The 18,108-nt window shown below is 35.9% G+C and overlaps 1 protein-coding gene across 2 annotated transcripts; it reads right to left on the bottom strand.

Annotated features, from left to right (window-relative positions):
* Positions 1-753: 753 nt before the first annotated feature.
* On the bottom strand, positions 754-17,802 carry LOC114938673 (43 kDa receptor-associated protein of the synapse homolog). 2 transcript variants are annotated; one of them, XM_029312692.2, is made up of 10 exons: positions 14,838-17,802; positions 10,440-10,659; positions 7,671-7,822; positions 6,438-6,584; positions 5,908-6,067; positions 5,260-5,460; positions 4,270-4,368; positions 2,276-2,482; positions 1,254-1,453; positions 754-1,124 (listed from the first exon to the last, which is right to left on the bottom strand). In XM_029312692.2, the coding sequence occupies exons 1-10, from the start codon at positions 14,873-14,875 to the stop codon at positions 917-919; spliced, it is 1,632 nt and encodes a 543-aa protein (XP_029168525.1). In that variant the 5' UTR covers positions 14,876-17,802; the 3' UTR covers positions 754-916. The 2 variants fall into 2 exon arrangements, with proteins under 2 accessions (XP_029168525.1, XP_029168526.1); XM_029312693.2 differs by having other exon boundaries at positions 2,276-2,467.
* Between the last annotated feature and the right edge of the window lie 306 nt (positions 17,803-18,108).

The following is an 18,108-nucleotide window of genomic DNA, read 5'->3' as shown; positions in this document are numbered from 1 at the left end:
TATCCTTCTTCAACGTTATAAATTTATATTTTTTTAGATTTATATAGTAAAACCAGTATTTTGCAATAACAAATATTTTTTTTTTTTAAATAAAATAAATGATTATATGTAACATTCTCGATACATGTAGACAGAAAGAAATATGTATTACATATTTCAACGATATATTATTACTCTTGATTATATATATAAATGATTTTCAGAAAGTGCAACTAAAAGATTTTGAAGATATAATCGCAGAAAACCGCGTCTTATATAATAGTTAGGATTTTTTTATTAAAAAATATATCAATATATATATATATATATATATATATATATATATATATATAATTAATCAATTATATATATTAAATAATCTGTACGATGATTTAATTTCTATATCTATTTGTTTAGAGAAACACGCGAAAACTTTTATTTTTATGTATAATAACATTTCACATATATATAATAATAACAAATAACTATATAACGCAATAATTAATAACAAAAACTAAATAAAATACATAAGACATCAATAAGAAATCTTTATAATTTATATCCAAAAGATATCTTAATTAAAATAATATCTTATTAAAGATGCCAATTTTGAACATGATGTTGTCTAGGTAAAAAACAAATAATAATTCATCGTCTTATAGAATGATAAGAAATCGGTAAAATAATGTCGATTCCAATTTTTTCAATTATATTATTTTATGCATGAGATTTGCTCTGGAAAAGGGAGGAAAATATATAATATATTCGACAATGTAGATCGAGGCGTGCACTTTTTTATTGCCATTAAATCTTTTTGCATCGTACTACTTTCCGTTGACTTTTTTTTACCATCCGAATTATGATCCTTAAAATTATCTCTAATCGCATGCGGATACCAACGCGTTAAAATAAACGAGAAATCCCACTGTGTGTTATTTTAAACGCTACTCGTCGCGTGACAGTCCTCAAGTGTTGCTAGGCTGCTGGCCCTCAACGACGCCAGGCTCAAGGAACTATGATTTAACGTATTCATGCCGTGTGGATCCTCGCAATGCAGGTACAGCCGTGAACTGACAGATTTGTGGCAGTCGGGACATAAACGTTTCTTCTTCTTGTCGCGTCTCTTCAAAATATCGTACGCGCATCTGCAAACGTTTTACGCCGAAAAATAAGGAGAAATATTATTCGAAAAAAATTTTTTCAAGCGTTTTAATTTCATTTACTGTTCTGAAAAAAATAAAAAAATAATTTTCGAGATCTCCGAAGTATCCTACCGAGCGTGTAATATGTGAGAGCAGGGTAATGCCTCCAGGGAATCAGCTTCCAGGCCAAAAGGCTCGTTACAGCTTCCACATCGCAACTCCAGATCTTCCTCCATCGCGATAGCTAATCTCTCGTGGTGTCCTTTTTGTTCTTCATCTCCCAAAGATCCGTAAATCCGCGATAGTCTGGACCTGACTGTCCGCACCAAGAGCTATAAACAATTAGATCCTTAATTATATTGTCTCCGTAATTTGATTTTAAATGTATATATCTTATACGGATTATCGCGGGTAAAGTGATATTAGAAAAGAAGAGATAGCTTATACATTATAATATAACATAATTTAATAATTGTGATATAATATAATAATTTAATATAATATGTAATATTTAATATATATAATAATATTATTACAATATTATATCATATTACAATTATAATATAACAGTATATTATATTAATTATTTCTTTTCTTTTTATCTTTCTCTCTCTCTCTTTTTTTAGGCAAATAACATTAAAAATTTTTTAAAATATCATCGCGATTTAATATTTATTCAAAAGAAGCACGACAAACTGATGATAGATAGTATATCAAAGATTACACAATTTCCACAATTTGTTACTAGACGTTATACTTTATCTATTTTTTTATTCGATTAAAATAATCGGGTGACGAGTTGATACCAGATAGATGTGCATGTTACGTTAGAGATCCAAGTCAATTCTTAAAATAAAAAAACTCAGCTTTGTTCATTTGACAGTACGTTCCAATTCTCGCGACATACTCAACGAGCGAAGAACTTTTTCGCGTTTACTTCAAGTTTCGTTGCGATCTCTCGGAGACCGGAGAGAAAAGAAAAAGAGAAATTTCCAAGTCTGACGGAAGAATGGAAATTGATTTCACAGTACATCGCGCTTTTCCGGGGCTCATTCTCCCTTTCTCGTCTCTCCCGTCACTCCACTCACACACTCTCTCTCTCTCTTGTTTTTTTCTCTGAAACACGGGCAGCGAATCTGTATTGGCAGGTTTACCTTAGCGCCAACTGATCCTGCCACTTCCAGGAGTCTGGTATTGAACTCGAGGGGCCGGCAGTTGCATATCTTGTGCTGCAGCCTGAGAGCCTCCAGGCATCTCGCTGCACCGTCCATCGCCTCCATCTGGCACAACCGATCTCCGGTTGCCGCGGCCGAGCCCATCGCGCTCTCGTACTGCCGAAAGGCTTTCTGCAATATGTCCATCTTTATCTCACCGATGTTATCGTTCTAACGTGACGTACGGGCCGGCGTGCGCGATGCATGAACTAAAGGCTAATTGTGTGTGCATCGCGCGATCGCCAACTAAAAGACTAAAAGATTTTAAGTTCGACAAGCGTATTCCTTTACTCTATCGCGCCTGCTGAAGCGCAGTAACACGTGCATCCGTGCAGCTAGCAAATGAGGATGTTATATAATATGTATCACAGAGAAAATTTTCTCTTAGAATTTACCCTGAAAATCATGGTAATCGTGGGACAATATATATAAAAGGCACTGGAAGAATTTTATAAGAGTTTCTCTGATTAATATTTACCACAATAAAAATATTAATATCTATATTACAATAAGATATACTCGATTAATTTTACTGTGTACATAGTGTAAAATTTACTATGTACATATTAATATTTTTTATTGTGGTAAATATTAATCAGAGAAACTCTTGTAAAATTCTTCCAACATCTTATTATCCCACGATTATACCATGATTTTCAGGGTAAATTCTAAGAGAAAATTGTATATACGCATACGCAAACGGGTCGTCTGCTCTATTTCGAAATATCTTTGACATGCGATACAATATCATTTTGTCATCTACGCAAATATGTGCCGGAGCAAATATAAATTTAATATCTATGTATATATATATGACGTGCATACATATGTAAACACGATAATGTATAATTTCATAAATTATTAGATTGATTACAAACATTTCGCTTTTATTGAAATTTGCTATATATTCTTAGTTTAAATTTAATTAAAATTTACAGTCCCAAATGTGTCTGTGGTAAAAGATTATATAACCTTCATGTAGTTATTTATTATCTATTATTGATTTTATTTTTGTTTATAAAAACATATTTTTTACCTTGTTTAATATATAAATTTCTAAATATAGTTAAATTCTAATAAACGCGAAACTATAAATTGAATATTTTTATCGTTAACAATTTGCGTAAATGAGAAAATATATTTGAATTGAAAACTGATGAAAGTTATGAAGTGATATTATATATATATATATATATATATATATATATATATTCTTATTTTTAAAAAACACATTTTAAAATTTAATAAAGGAATTATCACTTTTCTCAAAATTTTGCTTCCATTTTAAAATAAATGGACAGATTTTATAAATAACTTTTGCTCACTTTTTAACAGAATTTGTAAAGGGTTTCGTAGCGAAATAAAATGAAAGCGGCATGCGTTCCAAGCGTGACACGACGTTAAAATCGCTTTTGTAACATGCGTGACATGCAAAGGAACGCTTCAGTTATCACGTTTTTTTTTTCATCGCCGATGACAATACCCGTACGTAACAATGTTAGAAGATACAATAAGGCTGTGAATGGTTTTGATAGTATCGGTATTTAATATATAATGCTTGCCGCGAACGTTGATAAAAAAAGATTTATCTCTACAAACGGCACAATATGCAAGTAAATATATTAGCTTTATTTCCAATTATACGATTCATATGCGGTTTTAAGTCTTTATATGAATATATCAAAGAAAAAAAAAGAGAAAAAGGGAGAGAAAGTTTTTCTCGCCATCAAACGTCACCATCAATCGCGCTTTTAGAATAAATTTATATGAGAATTGCATTGAATTTTATATACACCTCAAAATTCTATTTTAACGTGCGATAATTAATAGGTAATGGTATAAAAATATGAAAGATTATAGAAAAAAAAATTATATAGAAGCTAAGCAAGAGGCGCAAGACAATTCAACCTATTCGTGGATATATAATTACTTACATTTATATCAGATTTCTTTCTATAAATGTCTCCCATAATACGGATGCTTCGGGCGTAACTGGCTTGATCGCCAGAAACTAATGACAACCGCGTAGCTTCCTGTGCACAACATGATAAATAATAATTTATACACTCTGTTAGATCATAATACTGTAGTACTTCGATTAATCATTGCAACTTTCTTCGATGAAATGTCTGATAAATTCTATTTTTATTTTTTACGCAATTACGAGCATTTTTCTCGGAAATATTCGAAGGGATGCTTGACAAAGTGGAAATAAAGTCGCTTAATTAAGAAGAAAAAAATCGCGAGAAATTAAAGATGTACGTTCGAGGAAAGATTGGCAATATATTTAAAAGAAAAAAAGCAAATAATAATTTATATACTCTGTTAAATCTTAATATTGTGGTATCTCGATTAATTGCAACTTTCTTCGATGAAATGTCTTTGATACATTTTATTTTTACTTTTTACGCAATTACGAGCATTTTGCTCGGAAATAATCGAAGGGATGTTCGACGAAGCGGAAATAAAGTCGCGTAATTAAGAAGGAAAAATCGCGAAAGATTAAAGATGAACGTACGAGAAAACATTGGCAATATCTTTAAAAGAAAAAATCTTCCCATATGCACAAAGTGATAAATAATAATTTATATACTCTGTTAAATCTTAATATTGTGATGTCTTGATTAGTCATTGCAATTTTCTTCGATGAAACATCTTTGATATTTTTATTTCTTACACAATTACGAGAAGCTTTCTTGGAAATATTCGAAGGGATGTTTGACGAAGTGGAAATAAAGTCGCGTAATTAAGAAGGAAAAAATCGCGAGAGATTAAAAATGTACGTTCGAGGAAAGATTGGCAGTATCTTTAAAAGGAAAAAAAATGTCACGGGAAGACATTTCGCTTTACTTAAATCTCGCTTTGACCAAAGCGACCAACTTTTTTCCCGCCTTTACATATATCTCTCTCAACTGAAACTTTACCGAGCAGTAATCGTGAGCGTCGCCTAATTCTCCCTTTTTTCGAAGCGCCGCGGCCATTTGTAATAACGCCGCTCGGTGATGACGCGAATTCAGATCTCCCAGTTGTAAACTTCTCGAGAGATCGTAAGCTCTCGCGGCGTATCTCGCACTCTTGTCCGCATCCTGTAATCTGCAGAAGAGTTCCGACAGGCCGACATACACCTGAAAATGAAACGAAACGTAATTGATGTGGAACAAATAAATAAAACATTTAGAAAGGCTAGAGATGCGAGATAGAGAAAAGTCATCCATTTTGTAGGGAAAAATAATTTTCCATATGGTTTTAAATTCTTGGGATATGAATATATAATCGCGGGAAAAAATGGTTTTTTTTTTTTCGAATAAATCTCCCGACAGTATCAAGCGAACAAATGGGTTTGAGATTAAGCGATTAAGCGATCGACTGCGTCTAGTGAAGGAGTCGCTTTGGGATTAGGCGATTAATTGAATGAGGTAGAAGGCAAAACGAAAAATACATCTCGTGGATACAACATTGTCCCTCTTAATTGTTTTTCTTATGTTCCGTCTCCTAATTAATAAAACATCACGATACTGCGTGCTTATACTCGTTGTAAGAAAGAAAAACAACAGACAAAGGGACCTAATTACCTGAAGCTCTAAAGAGGGATCTTGAATGGAGTGGGCGATTTTGTGGGCTCTTTGAAACGCTTCCAGGGCTTTACAGAATCCCGCTAACTCCAAGTGGACTCTGCCTACGGTTAAGTGAACTAATCCAGCAGTGGCGCACTGATCGCACTCGTTATACAAGCTGCGAGAATGCAAAATCATGAATATTAATGCACATGCACACATATACAACAGAGTGTCAATAAAAGTAGTCCATAAAATTATCGTCAACACAAAGGGACGTTACATTTCAGCCTAATCGATTCGAAATTGATACCTATTTTTATTTTTCTTCAAATGACAAATTTTTAGAAAATTGATACGATGATTGGACATATTCCGATTTGTATTTTTCTAATTTATTAATTAAATTACCGATATATTTCATATATAGCGAAAAAAATATTAATCGCGCGTACGCGTGCATTCGATCTATAATATTCTTTCCGCTTTGAGGTTTTATATGACGTCATTTACATAAGCTGTGTAATGAATTAAGGAGGCTCTCAAACCTGTGCCGAGCGTAATCTAACGCTCTGTCCAGAGCGCCTAATCTCTCGTGTGCCCTGGCCAGGTTCAAATATGCTTCCGCCCGCATGTTCGGTGAATCCAGCTCCTCCGAGATGCATAATTGCTTGTTCCCGAATTCGATGCTGTCCCTGAAGGGAGAGAAATCGCGGCGATGCAAAAATCGCGGAATTATTATCGAAAAGAGAAATATTTTTTTAGAGAAATGTGTGTGAAGATGAAAAAACTGCATAAGCTAACATTTCATTTTGTTTTGATAAGATGTGGAAAACGATGGAATCACGTAAAATCACTTTGAATATACACATATATGTATGTATAACGAATATCTTAAATTATTCAGATATTTTTTGAAAAAATCTTGAAGATCTCTCTTGAATGATTTTAAAATTGTAAAAATCAATATTATTCGTACAATCTAGTAATATAATATAAAATGTTATATAAAAAATTCATATTTTTCTCTCAAATGTTTAATGGAATTTTTAAAATAGACATTTTTTTAAATATATGATTCTATTTGGTTTACGTTTAATCTACAAATTATAAAAATCTTTTAAAGTGTTGCAAAATTAGAAAATAAATTGCCTCATCAGTTTTAGATACGATGTAAAGAGTTCTTTGGAAGAAAGAATATAATGAAAAATATAAAAGAAGAGATAAATTTAGTAAAAAATAAGATCTTGTTTTTTCGCATAAAACAATATATATATTTTTTCTCTTGACTTTATCCAGAATCTTGAACATTTCAGAGAAAATATTATTCACATATATGTATGTATATAAGGAATGATTATCTAGGTCATATTCCAGACCTTCAAAGTATTTAAAATTTTCAAGATTTCTTTGAAGAGTTTCTTCTACCGAGCAATAATATACGAACCAATTCTCGAGTCCTTATACGATCAAATTTAATAAATTTAAACGAGAAAATTCGAATGCTTGTCACTATTCTTAAATATAGATATTAATCTTCAATTCATACACTTGTAATACACTTGTGTAATATTTCTTTAGCGAAGTTAAACAAGTACACATGACTTGACCCGTTTACCTCGTTCCGTCCTACTTTTCTCTAGATTACTTTTAATAACGCGCACAGGGTAACTCTCGACTTGTTTCACTTTAATTTAATACACACGCGAACAATTGCGACGAAGAAAAAGAAGCACAGTCTCTGGCACACGTATATTACAGCTAAATTATGTACAATCTACCTGTATTTGCCCCAATCCATGTACGCCTGGTACAGATATCCGAGGAGGGCGAATTTATCCTCGCGGTGTCTGATGCTCTTCAGGGCACCTCTCCACTTTCTAACCGCGGCCTGCTGTTTATGAGCCCGATACAATTTCAAACCCTGTTCCACCTGAGACACACGAAATAGCACGGATTCGATTCGCACTTAATACTGTGTCTAATTTATCGCGCGTGTATAATAAATTGTGTTTACGACGCGACGACTTGACGTAAGTCTTCCTTTAAATAAGTCTTTCTTTAATTATAATCTCGAATAAATTTTTAATCAATCACATTTATCGCTCTTCTTTAAAATGATTCGTGCTTGAAATGTGTCATCTCGTTATCTTCGCGAGTCCTTGAATTTCCGCCGATCGCACACGCCCTTGCATCCTGGACTATTTATTATTCAATATCCCACGGTTTTCTTCTCGTAATCAACCGTGGACTTTACGACACAATCAGCCTTGAAATTGAATTAATCTCAGGCTCTCTCGAGCGAAAATGCAATGTCCATAAGCGCGTGTGCGAGTCAAAGAGGAAATTGCGCGCTATTAATATAATATAACAATATTTTAATAGACGATAATTATAAAATGATAGTTATATATTGTATGTGTGTACATACATGTAAAGCTCGTTGTATGAAATTTTGCAAAATTTGAATATAATTTGGTTTTCATAGCTTTGTAATTATTTTTTCAAGCTAAAATATTAATTTCGCATTTTCTTTCCACAAAGTCAGAGAGATATTACAAATTAAGCGGATTTTAAATGGATCACATAAATAAGTGATTCAATTCCACGAACTTTCTTTTTAAATCACTATTTGATTTAACGATCTAATATTAAATGACATTGCGTAATAATTCGTAAAATTGAAAAGCACTAACAATAAATTATTTTTTACGTAGTTGAGAGATGCAGCGTTTAAAACATGTATATGAATAATTTTGCATTTTTAATTCCATTTACTTAAAATTATTGCTTGTGTACCGAATAAATTTGTTTGTGCTGGATAAATGTTGTCGTAATGGTTTTATTATGTGTCTTGTGAAACGGGCCTTAAATGATAGATGATTCTACTAGGAAGAAGTTACATTACATGTTGTGGTCTTTGTTACGCAGCAATAAGCCTTAACGTAGATAATACGATGCAGAGGTAGAAGGTCGTATCGATTCGCCCATGAACTTTGTCCCTGTTGTGTATGTATGTGTGTATGTAGTAGATTAAATTCTATGATAAAATATAAATAGCCTCTTAAGGGACGTAAAAATGTACCCAGATGCGTGTAAGCGAGACAATTTTTACTTTTTTTAGAATTCTAATGAGACGAGAATATTTATGATGCACCGTCTGCTTATTATACATACTTATCATAATGAAGTTATTATCATAACAGAGTAAGATAATTTCCTGCGAGGGAAAGCATTAAGAAATATTGAGAGCAATGGTATTAATAATATTGTGTCAACGAAAACTTAACGTTGCATGCGAGATTGCGTGTGAATAAACCCCAGTCTTTATGCTCGTTAACATATAATACTATAGTCGAGAAAATAGGACTCAGCCTCGATTATTCCTTCACGTTAAGTCATATCTGTCCAATACAATTCATTATAATAGGAGCTAGCAATTTTTTCAATAATTGAAAAATAAATACGCCAATATTAATCTTTCTCGCAGTTATATACATATTTCGGAAAAAAATAAAAGAGAGAAAAGATGTAGAGTCTCTTCTACAAATCAACAATGCACAAGTTCTGTGTTCCTTTCAATCATCTCTCGTTAAAATCGAAACTCGGTTGAGTTGTCGTCGTTCGAGTCGGCGAAGACGGGAGCACAAATTACGTCTGTCATCGCTTAAAGAGAATGTCGTGGATATAAACTGTCGGATGTGTAACGCGAAGTCATAAGTTTCTCACCGGAAACGATAAACACCTAGTGCAGTAGGTTTTAGTGGTGGATAGCGTGACCAGAACTACCGCATGCACATCGTGAACTTGACAGTGACCGATAAAGCTTGTTCCTCGTCCGCGAAATATGCTTCGTTATGCAGCCAACCGTCATTCCTAACCGGTGGTTACTTTGAAAGGCCAAGTGAACCACCAAGATACTGTTGCTCTCGTTTGACACACTAATATACGACCCTCCGATTGCTTTGGGAACGTTAAACCGCGTTCGGCGCCCGCGAGGGAACGGTTTAAAGAATTGGTTGATTAAATTAATTTGTAGGACCATTAATATTACGTGGTAAGTGTTGTTGTGGCGCCCGGCCAATTTCGCTTCTAAGCGCGATGTTTGTCTAAAATTATGATCGCGATTTCGAGATAATACTTGGCACGCGCCTTTCCAAGTGAGAGCTTTATTAATAAATTAATACCTGAATAGAAGTGAGAAGCGTGCAGTAAAATATCTTTGAACGTAATAAGTTGCCGCGACATTATATCTGTCTCATCTCCAATATTTTATTTCATCGATCAACATCCTAATAAATTAAGAAAAATATGTTTTCTATTTTTCTCATGTTGTTACCCCCCATTTGTAAATTGCTATAAATCAACATTAAGATTAATTAATACATATAATGAATATATAACTGTTTAGAATTGTTTATTGATAATAAGATTCTCAAGTACCGAACGCATGATCTCTGTTAAATTGAAACCAACTGCTTTCGAAGATCCTCCTATGCCTCCCAAGAGGCTTAGGAAGAGCGGATATATGCATGTTGTGGGATACTTACCCTCCTTCGGGCTAATTGTTGATCGAGCCGTCTCCTGCAGCCTATGAGACATTCCCATATACCAGTGCCCGATCTGCCATTTTGGTAATGGCCATTACTACCATTGCCATTTTGGTGGCGGTAATCCTCTTCGGTAAACTCGCAGACGTCGAGTGGATGTCTCGATCCATCAGGGCTCCCCAGCAGCGCGGTCGCCGAGAGCTGATGACTCGCCGATCCGCTGCAAACATTCGATAATCCGCGCTATTCAATGTATATATTGGCATAATCTATATTAATCCTTTATTTGTGAGCTAAATCGCGCAATTATATTAGCCGCTCGACGCTTTAATCACTCGAGCCCGTTCATGTCTGATACCAGTGACGCATGACGAGAGGAATCAATTTCATGCAGCTTTCATATATTCCTTTAAAATTCGCTTAAAAGTGTATTAATTATTTTCATAAATTTTATGGAATGACTACGCATAGTGATATTTTATTTCGTTGAAAAATATCAAATATATGAAATTATAATGCTCGTAATTTATACTCCGATATCAAATTTATTTCGACTGATACAATTTTTTTAATTTGCACGATTTTAATAATATAAGAAGCAGTCATTGTCTGCATATATATTATTATATATCGGACGATGATTATTATCGTTATCTATTTAAGGGTGCTTGATTCGAATATTCGTGGAATTTCATGCTCGCCGTGAAATCCGATGAGAGGAATTTAAAGAAGACGTAACCGAGCGCGATGCGATATTTTCACAACATTGATCGCTTAAGTTCTATAGAAATTCCAAAATTGTGCTCTCGCTTGAATGTGATTTATACCTGCGGTATGTATAAAGTGGAACAGTATAATCTCTTTTCGATATTCGCGCAAGAATACGATACAAGCTTATATAAAGTAAATTAGTGTGCTTTGTAAAATTACGTTACAAGTTCTAAATTAAAAAGAAACTTTAATATTATCTCGCGATAGAAAGAAAACTTGAAATGTATATATGTTTTCTTCAATATTTATATTTCTTGTAAAAGATACATATAATTATTCATTAACTTTTAATTTTATTAATTATTTTTATTTTATTTTATTTTCTTCATATTTATATTTCTTAGTTTCTTGTAAAAGATACATATAATTATTCATTAATTTTTAATTTTATTAATTATTTTTATTTTATTTTATTTTCTTTACATTTACTGTGTGTATATTCAAATTCCTTTTTGCATCTCAGGCTAAAAGACGTTAATATCGAATAACGATGAATCTTTAAAGTAATATTGTCGAAAATTTGTCCAAGATTACCACCAACATCCTACGCAATCTGACGTTCTGCGAAATGACTAAATCATAGCTGTAGATAAAAACTCTCATCCTGTTCCCATTCTGGTCAATATCTTGAAAGCTCACAGCTCACGTCAAACGTCTATGTTAGATGATGGATGTGGGCAACTGACCTCTCGCAGGTTCCATGCGCAGGCTCTTAATTTATTTCTAGGACGAACGGAAGGAGAACCGCGCCGAGATAAACCGCTTTTGGCTGCCATCCCGGAGGTTTGAGTTTGCAAACTGCGCATTATAGAAGTTACTAGGTATATACAGGGTATCCTACACATCCACCTTTTTACCGCAGCAGTTTTCACTCACGTATATTTAAATCCATTTTTTCAGTCTCTTTAATCTCTTGGAAATTGTATGAACACGTTACACATTTCTCTCTCAAAGCGAGCTCCCTATTAACTATCTGATATATCCAAGCTTTGAAGTAATCTGGTTAAAGGTGCGTTTATAAGAAATTAAATATAACAATCAAGCTTTTATTACCCGTTTGCGTAGCCACGATTAAGTTTCTTTAATAAATCAACCTTGCACTGCTTATAAAAAAATTACAGATTTTTTCATTATTCCTTTATAAGAAAAAATTGATTACGTATTCAAAAGTTTCTCGCGGTAAGATGTAACGAGATATGTAAGTCTGGGTCACCCTGTGTATAGAATCACGAGTTCTTACCTATCTACTCTTGTCCTACCGCAATGCGACCGTTGCTCTATATCCGAGAAAACTGAAATCCACTTGTATTTCTTGCTTTTTTTCCAATTCCGTTCGAGATACATCGCAAAACTCTCTACTACAGGAGACTGACTCGCCCTTTCATCAACTATGTCGGATCTCTTTTGTAAACTGGAATACCGAGCGAAATACATATATATATTTTTACATTGTTTCAGAAATATAGCACAATTGCGTTTCAACGAGAACATTTAATCAACATTCCTTCCGTTCATCAAGCTCGTTCTAAAGAGAGATGCCCTTTCCTATAAATAACCGCGTCTGTAAAAATACATTTTGCAACCAATAACTCGCTTGACAAAGTCAAATTAATATATTCAGCGAAGAATCTATCAAATAAAGCTCATACACTCTTTTCCTGGCGAGATGAAGCGTTTACATCAAGGAAGAAAATTAATTGCTCCGACCAGCTTCGAGATGTTGGGATTGATTAAAGTAGACGATTGCGAGGGAAAAGTGCCTGACTATATTCTCTGGCTACCCTCGATGGAAGTCCCGTGGGGGCGAATCTCGCCTCCCGTCGCAAATTACACACTCCCTATCCTCGTTAAAGTTTTCCCCAAAACAGTCGCGTGCCTGTGCGCGCGCATATATGCGTGCGCGCTTGTCTCTCTCTCCCTCTTGTTCCATATGTATGTATACAAGTCCGCGTATCGTGTAGAGCGAAGAGTATACGACACTCTATCGCTTTCCCACCACGTTTGCTAGGTGGGCGAGGCACCTGCGACCTCTTTTCCTGACCCATTTACGAGCTACGAGATACGGTACGGCGTTGCGATTCTAAGTGGAAAATCGAACCATCCCTTGGCTCTTCCGCGCGTCGAGGTCGATCAACGAAATACGTGTACACGGCGTATCTGCTCTCGCAAACCTACCCCCTTATCGTACATCTTTCGCTTTCCTTAAGCATCCCCTCGCTTAATGTCGTAATAACGTCGATCCAAGAATTGGGTGAGAAAAAAAAATGTGGAACGAATATAATTATATTTAATCTTGGGACATTTTTTTCTCGCAGAATTTATTCTTGGTATTTTATATATGTATATATATAATATAGAGGTATACTATCTGGAATATATCTAACTAAATCCCAGCTACTGGAGCAAATTACAATTCGGTGATGAAACTTTTGTTGGATAAAATGTGAGAATATTGTTACGAGAAGCATGGATTGCTTTTTACATTGCGTAACTATGTTACGAGCTGTACGGCAATTATCGTCCATCGTGACCTATCTATTCCGCGGTAGCTCGTAATTATAATATTATTATACTTCATTGTTACGATCATTATTGAAATGTAGAGCGGATCTACATTATTACCTTCTGATAAATGTATCAAAAAGCGCGGACTTTTTTTTGAGTAATTATCTAAATTATCATTGTAACGTAAATAATTGTCATATCATCATGTTCCATTTGAGTAATTTCTCGAAATATCAAATATGATTTTGGGAAAATAAACGAAAAAGTATTTTTTAAATTATTTTTTTATATTTATTGAGTAGAGCGATTTGTTTTATTAGATCTTAATGCTATTAATTTGTTTGATCAAAAAATTCTCTTACACTTTTTTTCCCATTAATAAAGATATGCTATTAAATGTTAATAAATAGAAATATGTTACTTTTTGTTATTACATATTATTGCGTTTTAATTTTTTGTATAAAAAAATTACTTTAAACCCGGCAAAAGGGAACAGAAACACTCGACTTCAATGGATTATATAACTCTGAGAGGGCTTTTAGCATGCTCGTTTTTATTCTAAATGTATATATGTGCGGAAAGCCAACAATTTATTTTTTATTTCTTTCGAAAAAATGTGATACCTCTTTTAATATTTCAAGCAAATATACATTCAGTAGTTCTGAGCGTTTTATGTAAATACTCATTCTAAATACATATACAGTAATTTTTTCGATATACAATTATTGTTTATTTGGCATATACAATACCGCAATTAAATAACTAAATACAGTCAAAGTGAGAAAAGTTAACAAAATATTTAACGTCTGACATATATATTTTCATTATTTTCTCGCAATTATTACAAATAAATATTGAAATTGCAAATCCGGATATGCAAAAAAAAAAAAAAAAAAAAAAAAAAAGAAAACAGAATGTAATCTTATTACATCGAAAAAAATACGAGAATTATGAATGATTAATTTTCTGGAATTACACAGTGTATTATAAGCTTAGCCGTAAATGAATTTTTTAATTCCCCTTTGAAACACCCAACATTTATTCGCCGGCTTTGGGTAAATGAATGATTATATACTTGTGATTGAAAATTCGCCATTGGCGAACGACAGAACGGAAACTCACCCGAGGTAATCCCTGGACGAGATAGACTCCCATGACATGGCTGTGCGTCTTTCTTGGCGCGGTGCAGCTGTTTCTTCTCTCTTTCTCTCCCGGGCGGTCTAACATCTCATCTCTCGCCGCCAGCATTATCCCGTGCGCGCACCCGCGTGAGATGGAGCATATCACCACCTTGCTTCGCGACGGTCACAACGTGCGCCGACTTGACAGCCCGATCGTCCGCATCCGATATCGATCCCGAGGACCAAGACAGATACCTTTTCGATAGTGCGTGTTATATACGATTGTCTTTCGCGAACGACTATCTATATCGAACGACGATCAGCCGCTTGCATTATCCGATCATCGCTTAGGAATTTCAAGATCCTCCGGCGTTTTTTCACGAAAGAAAAATAAGGGAACGACGCGAAAATTGTACGAAGCTGCGATTTTAATATCCCGCGCGTAGAGTCAGGATGCGAGAGAAGTATATAGGGAGACTTCGAAAGGGGAGGATTCTTTTTAAGTTCTAGGACTTTCAGTTGGACGAGTGATTTTTTTTTTTTTTTTTAAGGAATAAGTTATACGTGCTCGAAAGTGTACGGGACTCGATTTTGTTTGCCGATACAGTTGTTGAGGTAGATTTTAGGATCGTCTTTCGGGGGGAATTTCTTTTTACCCCCACGAATAGGGGGAATGATTTGGACAGACTCGATGCGCTTATTCACTAATGTGTTTTCAGAGGGATGACACACACACCTCGGTCGAAGAAAAAAATAATTCTGCAGGCCCGCGTGTCTTTGTACTTATTACGCCTAATTGAGCACCGTGGACTCGCGCGAGAATTCGCGCGCATTGACGTTTGAGAGAATCTTGTAAATTATTCTTTTTCCTCTCTTTCTCTATTTTTTTTTTTTTTTTTTTTTTTAATTAACGTAATTGGCAAATGTTTCGTGGCAGTTTCTTCGATCGTCCGATCGATCGATAAAGATTGGTTCGATTGGTTCCCTGGTTAACAGAGACGACCGCTCGAGTCTCACGGTACTTTATTTTCGTCTCTTTCACTCTCTATCTTGCACTCTCACTGCTTTGTAACCATAAATAACTTTTCCTCGTCTCTTTTTTTCTCTTTAGTTGTACAATTTTGAACAACTTTCTTCGCGAGTGTTGTTCCTCTAAAATCCTTATTTTATCTCTTTCTCTCTTTCTTTTTCTCTCTTTGTGTCTCGAATTATTCGATTATCGAGAATCGCGTAACGTGATATACTATGTAACGCTTCAACGTTGTGATTTAGACCTATGAAGGTTCAACACACATATATAATATATTATATATACATCTATGATGTATTTAAATAGATTTGCAACATGTATGTACATCTAATATAATAGAGATCCGCGTCTGTGTGTGCGTGTCTGTGTGTACCCGTATATGCGTGTGCGTACGCATCTTTTTCATTAATTATCGAACGCATTAATTATTTTTGCCTGTACTCTTAGCGACAACAATTCGGGCTGCCTCTCCGAATTATACAATATAATATATATATATATATATATTTTTATTATTTATTCCGGCGTGTCGGACGGTGCTGGAACGCGATTTGTTTCAGCTTAAATCGCTCTTTGATCCTTTCCGCTGCTCCGAGATTAATATATATTTTGTTTTATATAGGGATGGAGGAGTTCACCGTGTACGATATTGTGTGTATATATATATATATATATATATATATCACCCAATTATATCGATACCACCATTTAAGTATTAACGAATGTTTGCGCGAAGTCTCTGGAGAACGACTTCGACCTTCTTTTCTCCCTTGTGATCTCCTAAAGGGTTAAACTTCGACTTCGACGCGCGTGTTCGGCACCCGCAAAGGTTAAGGGACGCGCAGTCCCCGAAACTAGGATCGCGTCGACCCGCGGTGTCCCAGTTACCGTCCTGGTGACCCCTGGCGCGCTTTTTCTCCCCCTCTACAGGGTGGAGGGAAAGGGCGAATCCGCCCCTCTACCGAGAAACGGTGCCGAGGGCGCGAATTCGCGTTCCAAGCGAGACTCTCCACGCAGAATGTCTCCTCTTCCTCTGGCTCCAGCCAGATTATCTATATCTTGGAACAATTCATTAATTTCATCAGGGTTCGACAGTCTTTCCTCGTTCGCTTGCGCATAAATACTTTTTGTTGAAATATATATATATATATATTTGTCTATACAACACGCCTCGCGTGAATTTTCTCCCTTAAGAGAATTCCCTTTACACAATTGGAACAATTCATTAATTCCATCAGGGTTCGACAGTCTTTCCTCGTTCGCTTGCGCATAAATACTTATTGTTGAAATATATATATATATATTTGTCTATGCAACACGCCTCGCGTGAATTTTCTCCCTTAAGAGAATTCCCTTAAGAACCCTCTTGATCCGTGTTTTCGACACGAGACGCGCTTAAACCTTCCTCGGCTCCCGAAGACGACAACTGTCAGCGTTCGAACTCATCGCTTTCCTTCTCCCGTAAGTCGCGACAACCCTTCCGGCCCCGTCAGGGATGACACGGTAGCAGCAACGGTAGCAACAGCAGAGCAGCAGTCGTGCGCGCCTCGAGGCGTTTCCTCATGCCGTCGCCGATTGATCCCCTGGTCCGGTCGTTCCGAGCCGCGTTCCGGCCTTGTCCCCTTCTCTCGTCCTTCGGCGCCGTCCACCACCACCACCACCACCCCTGTTTAGCAGCAGCAGCAGCAGCAGCACCACTACCACCTCTTCGCGCGCGGAAACACGTTTTGGTCGCAACGAGGACAACCGGAGGCCGCGAGACGAGAAGGTTACGGGCGCGAGAACGAGAGAGAGAGAGAGAGAGAGAGAGAACGCGCGCCTTTTCCACCCTCCTCCCTCCACCCCCTGCTGCTACCCTCCCTTGTAGGGTTGGTCCTCTCGCGCCGAGGCTCCCGCGACAATCCACCGCCGGTGGCCGGAGCAGAACTGTCGCGCCCGAGCCGCAGCAGCCCGCAACACACGACCCGACCGATCCTCTCCGCCAACCCCCATTTCCATCCCCCGTTTCCTCCACTCTATCTCCGCGCGTTCGCGTCCCTCCCTTTCTTTTCCCCCGCGTTCATCCCTTCTTTCGATTTTTCGCCAAAGTCTTTCTCTTTCTCCTCCCCTATTCAATCGCGATTTTTCTTCCCTCTGTGTGTATGGTAGGTCTCTCTGCCTTCATTTCTGCTTCATTTCTCGCGTTTGAGATTATGTCTTTGTATACAGGGTGTCTGGTAACCAACGATTGCAAATGGATTCT

This window comes from Nylanderia fulva, unplaced genomic scaffold (genome assembly GCF_048542155.1).
Source record: "Nylanderia fulva isolate GAGA-0341 unplaced genomic scaffold, ASM4854215v1 Scaffold48, whole genome shotgun sequence".
NCBI lineage: Eukaryota > Metazoa > Arthropoda > Insecta > Hymenoptera > Formicidae > Nylanderia > Nylanderia fulva.
This window is presented reverse-complemented; position numbering and strand designations above follow the sequence as displayed.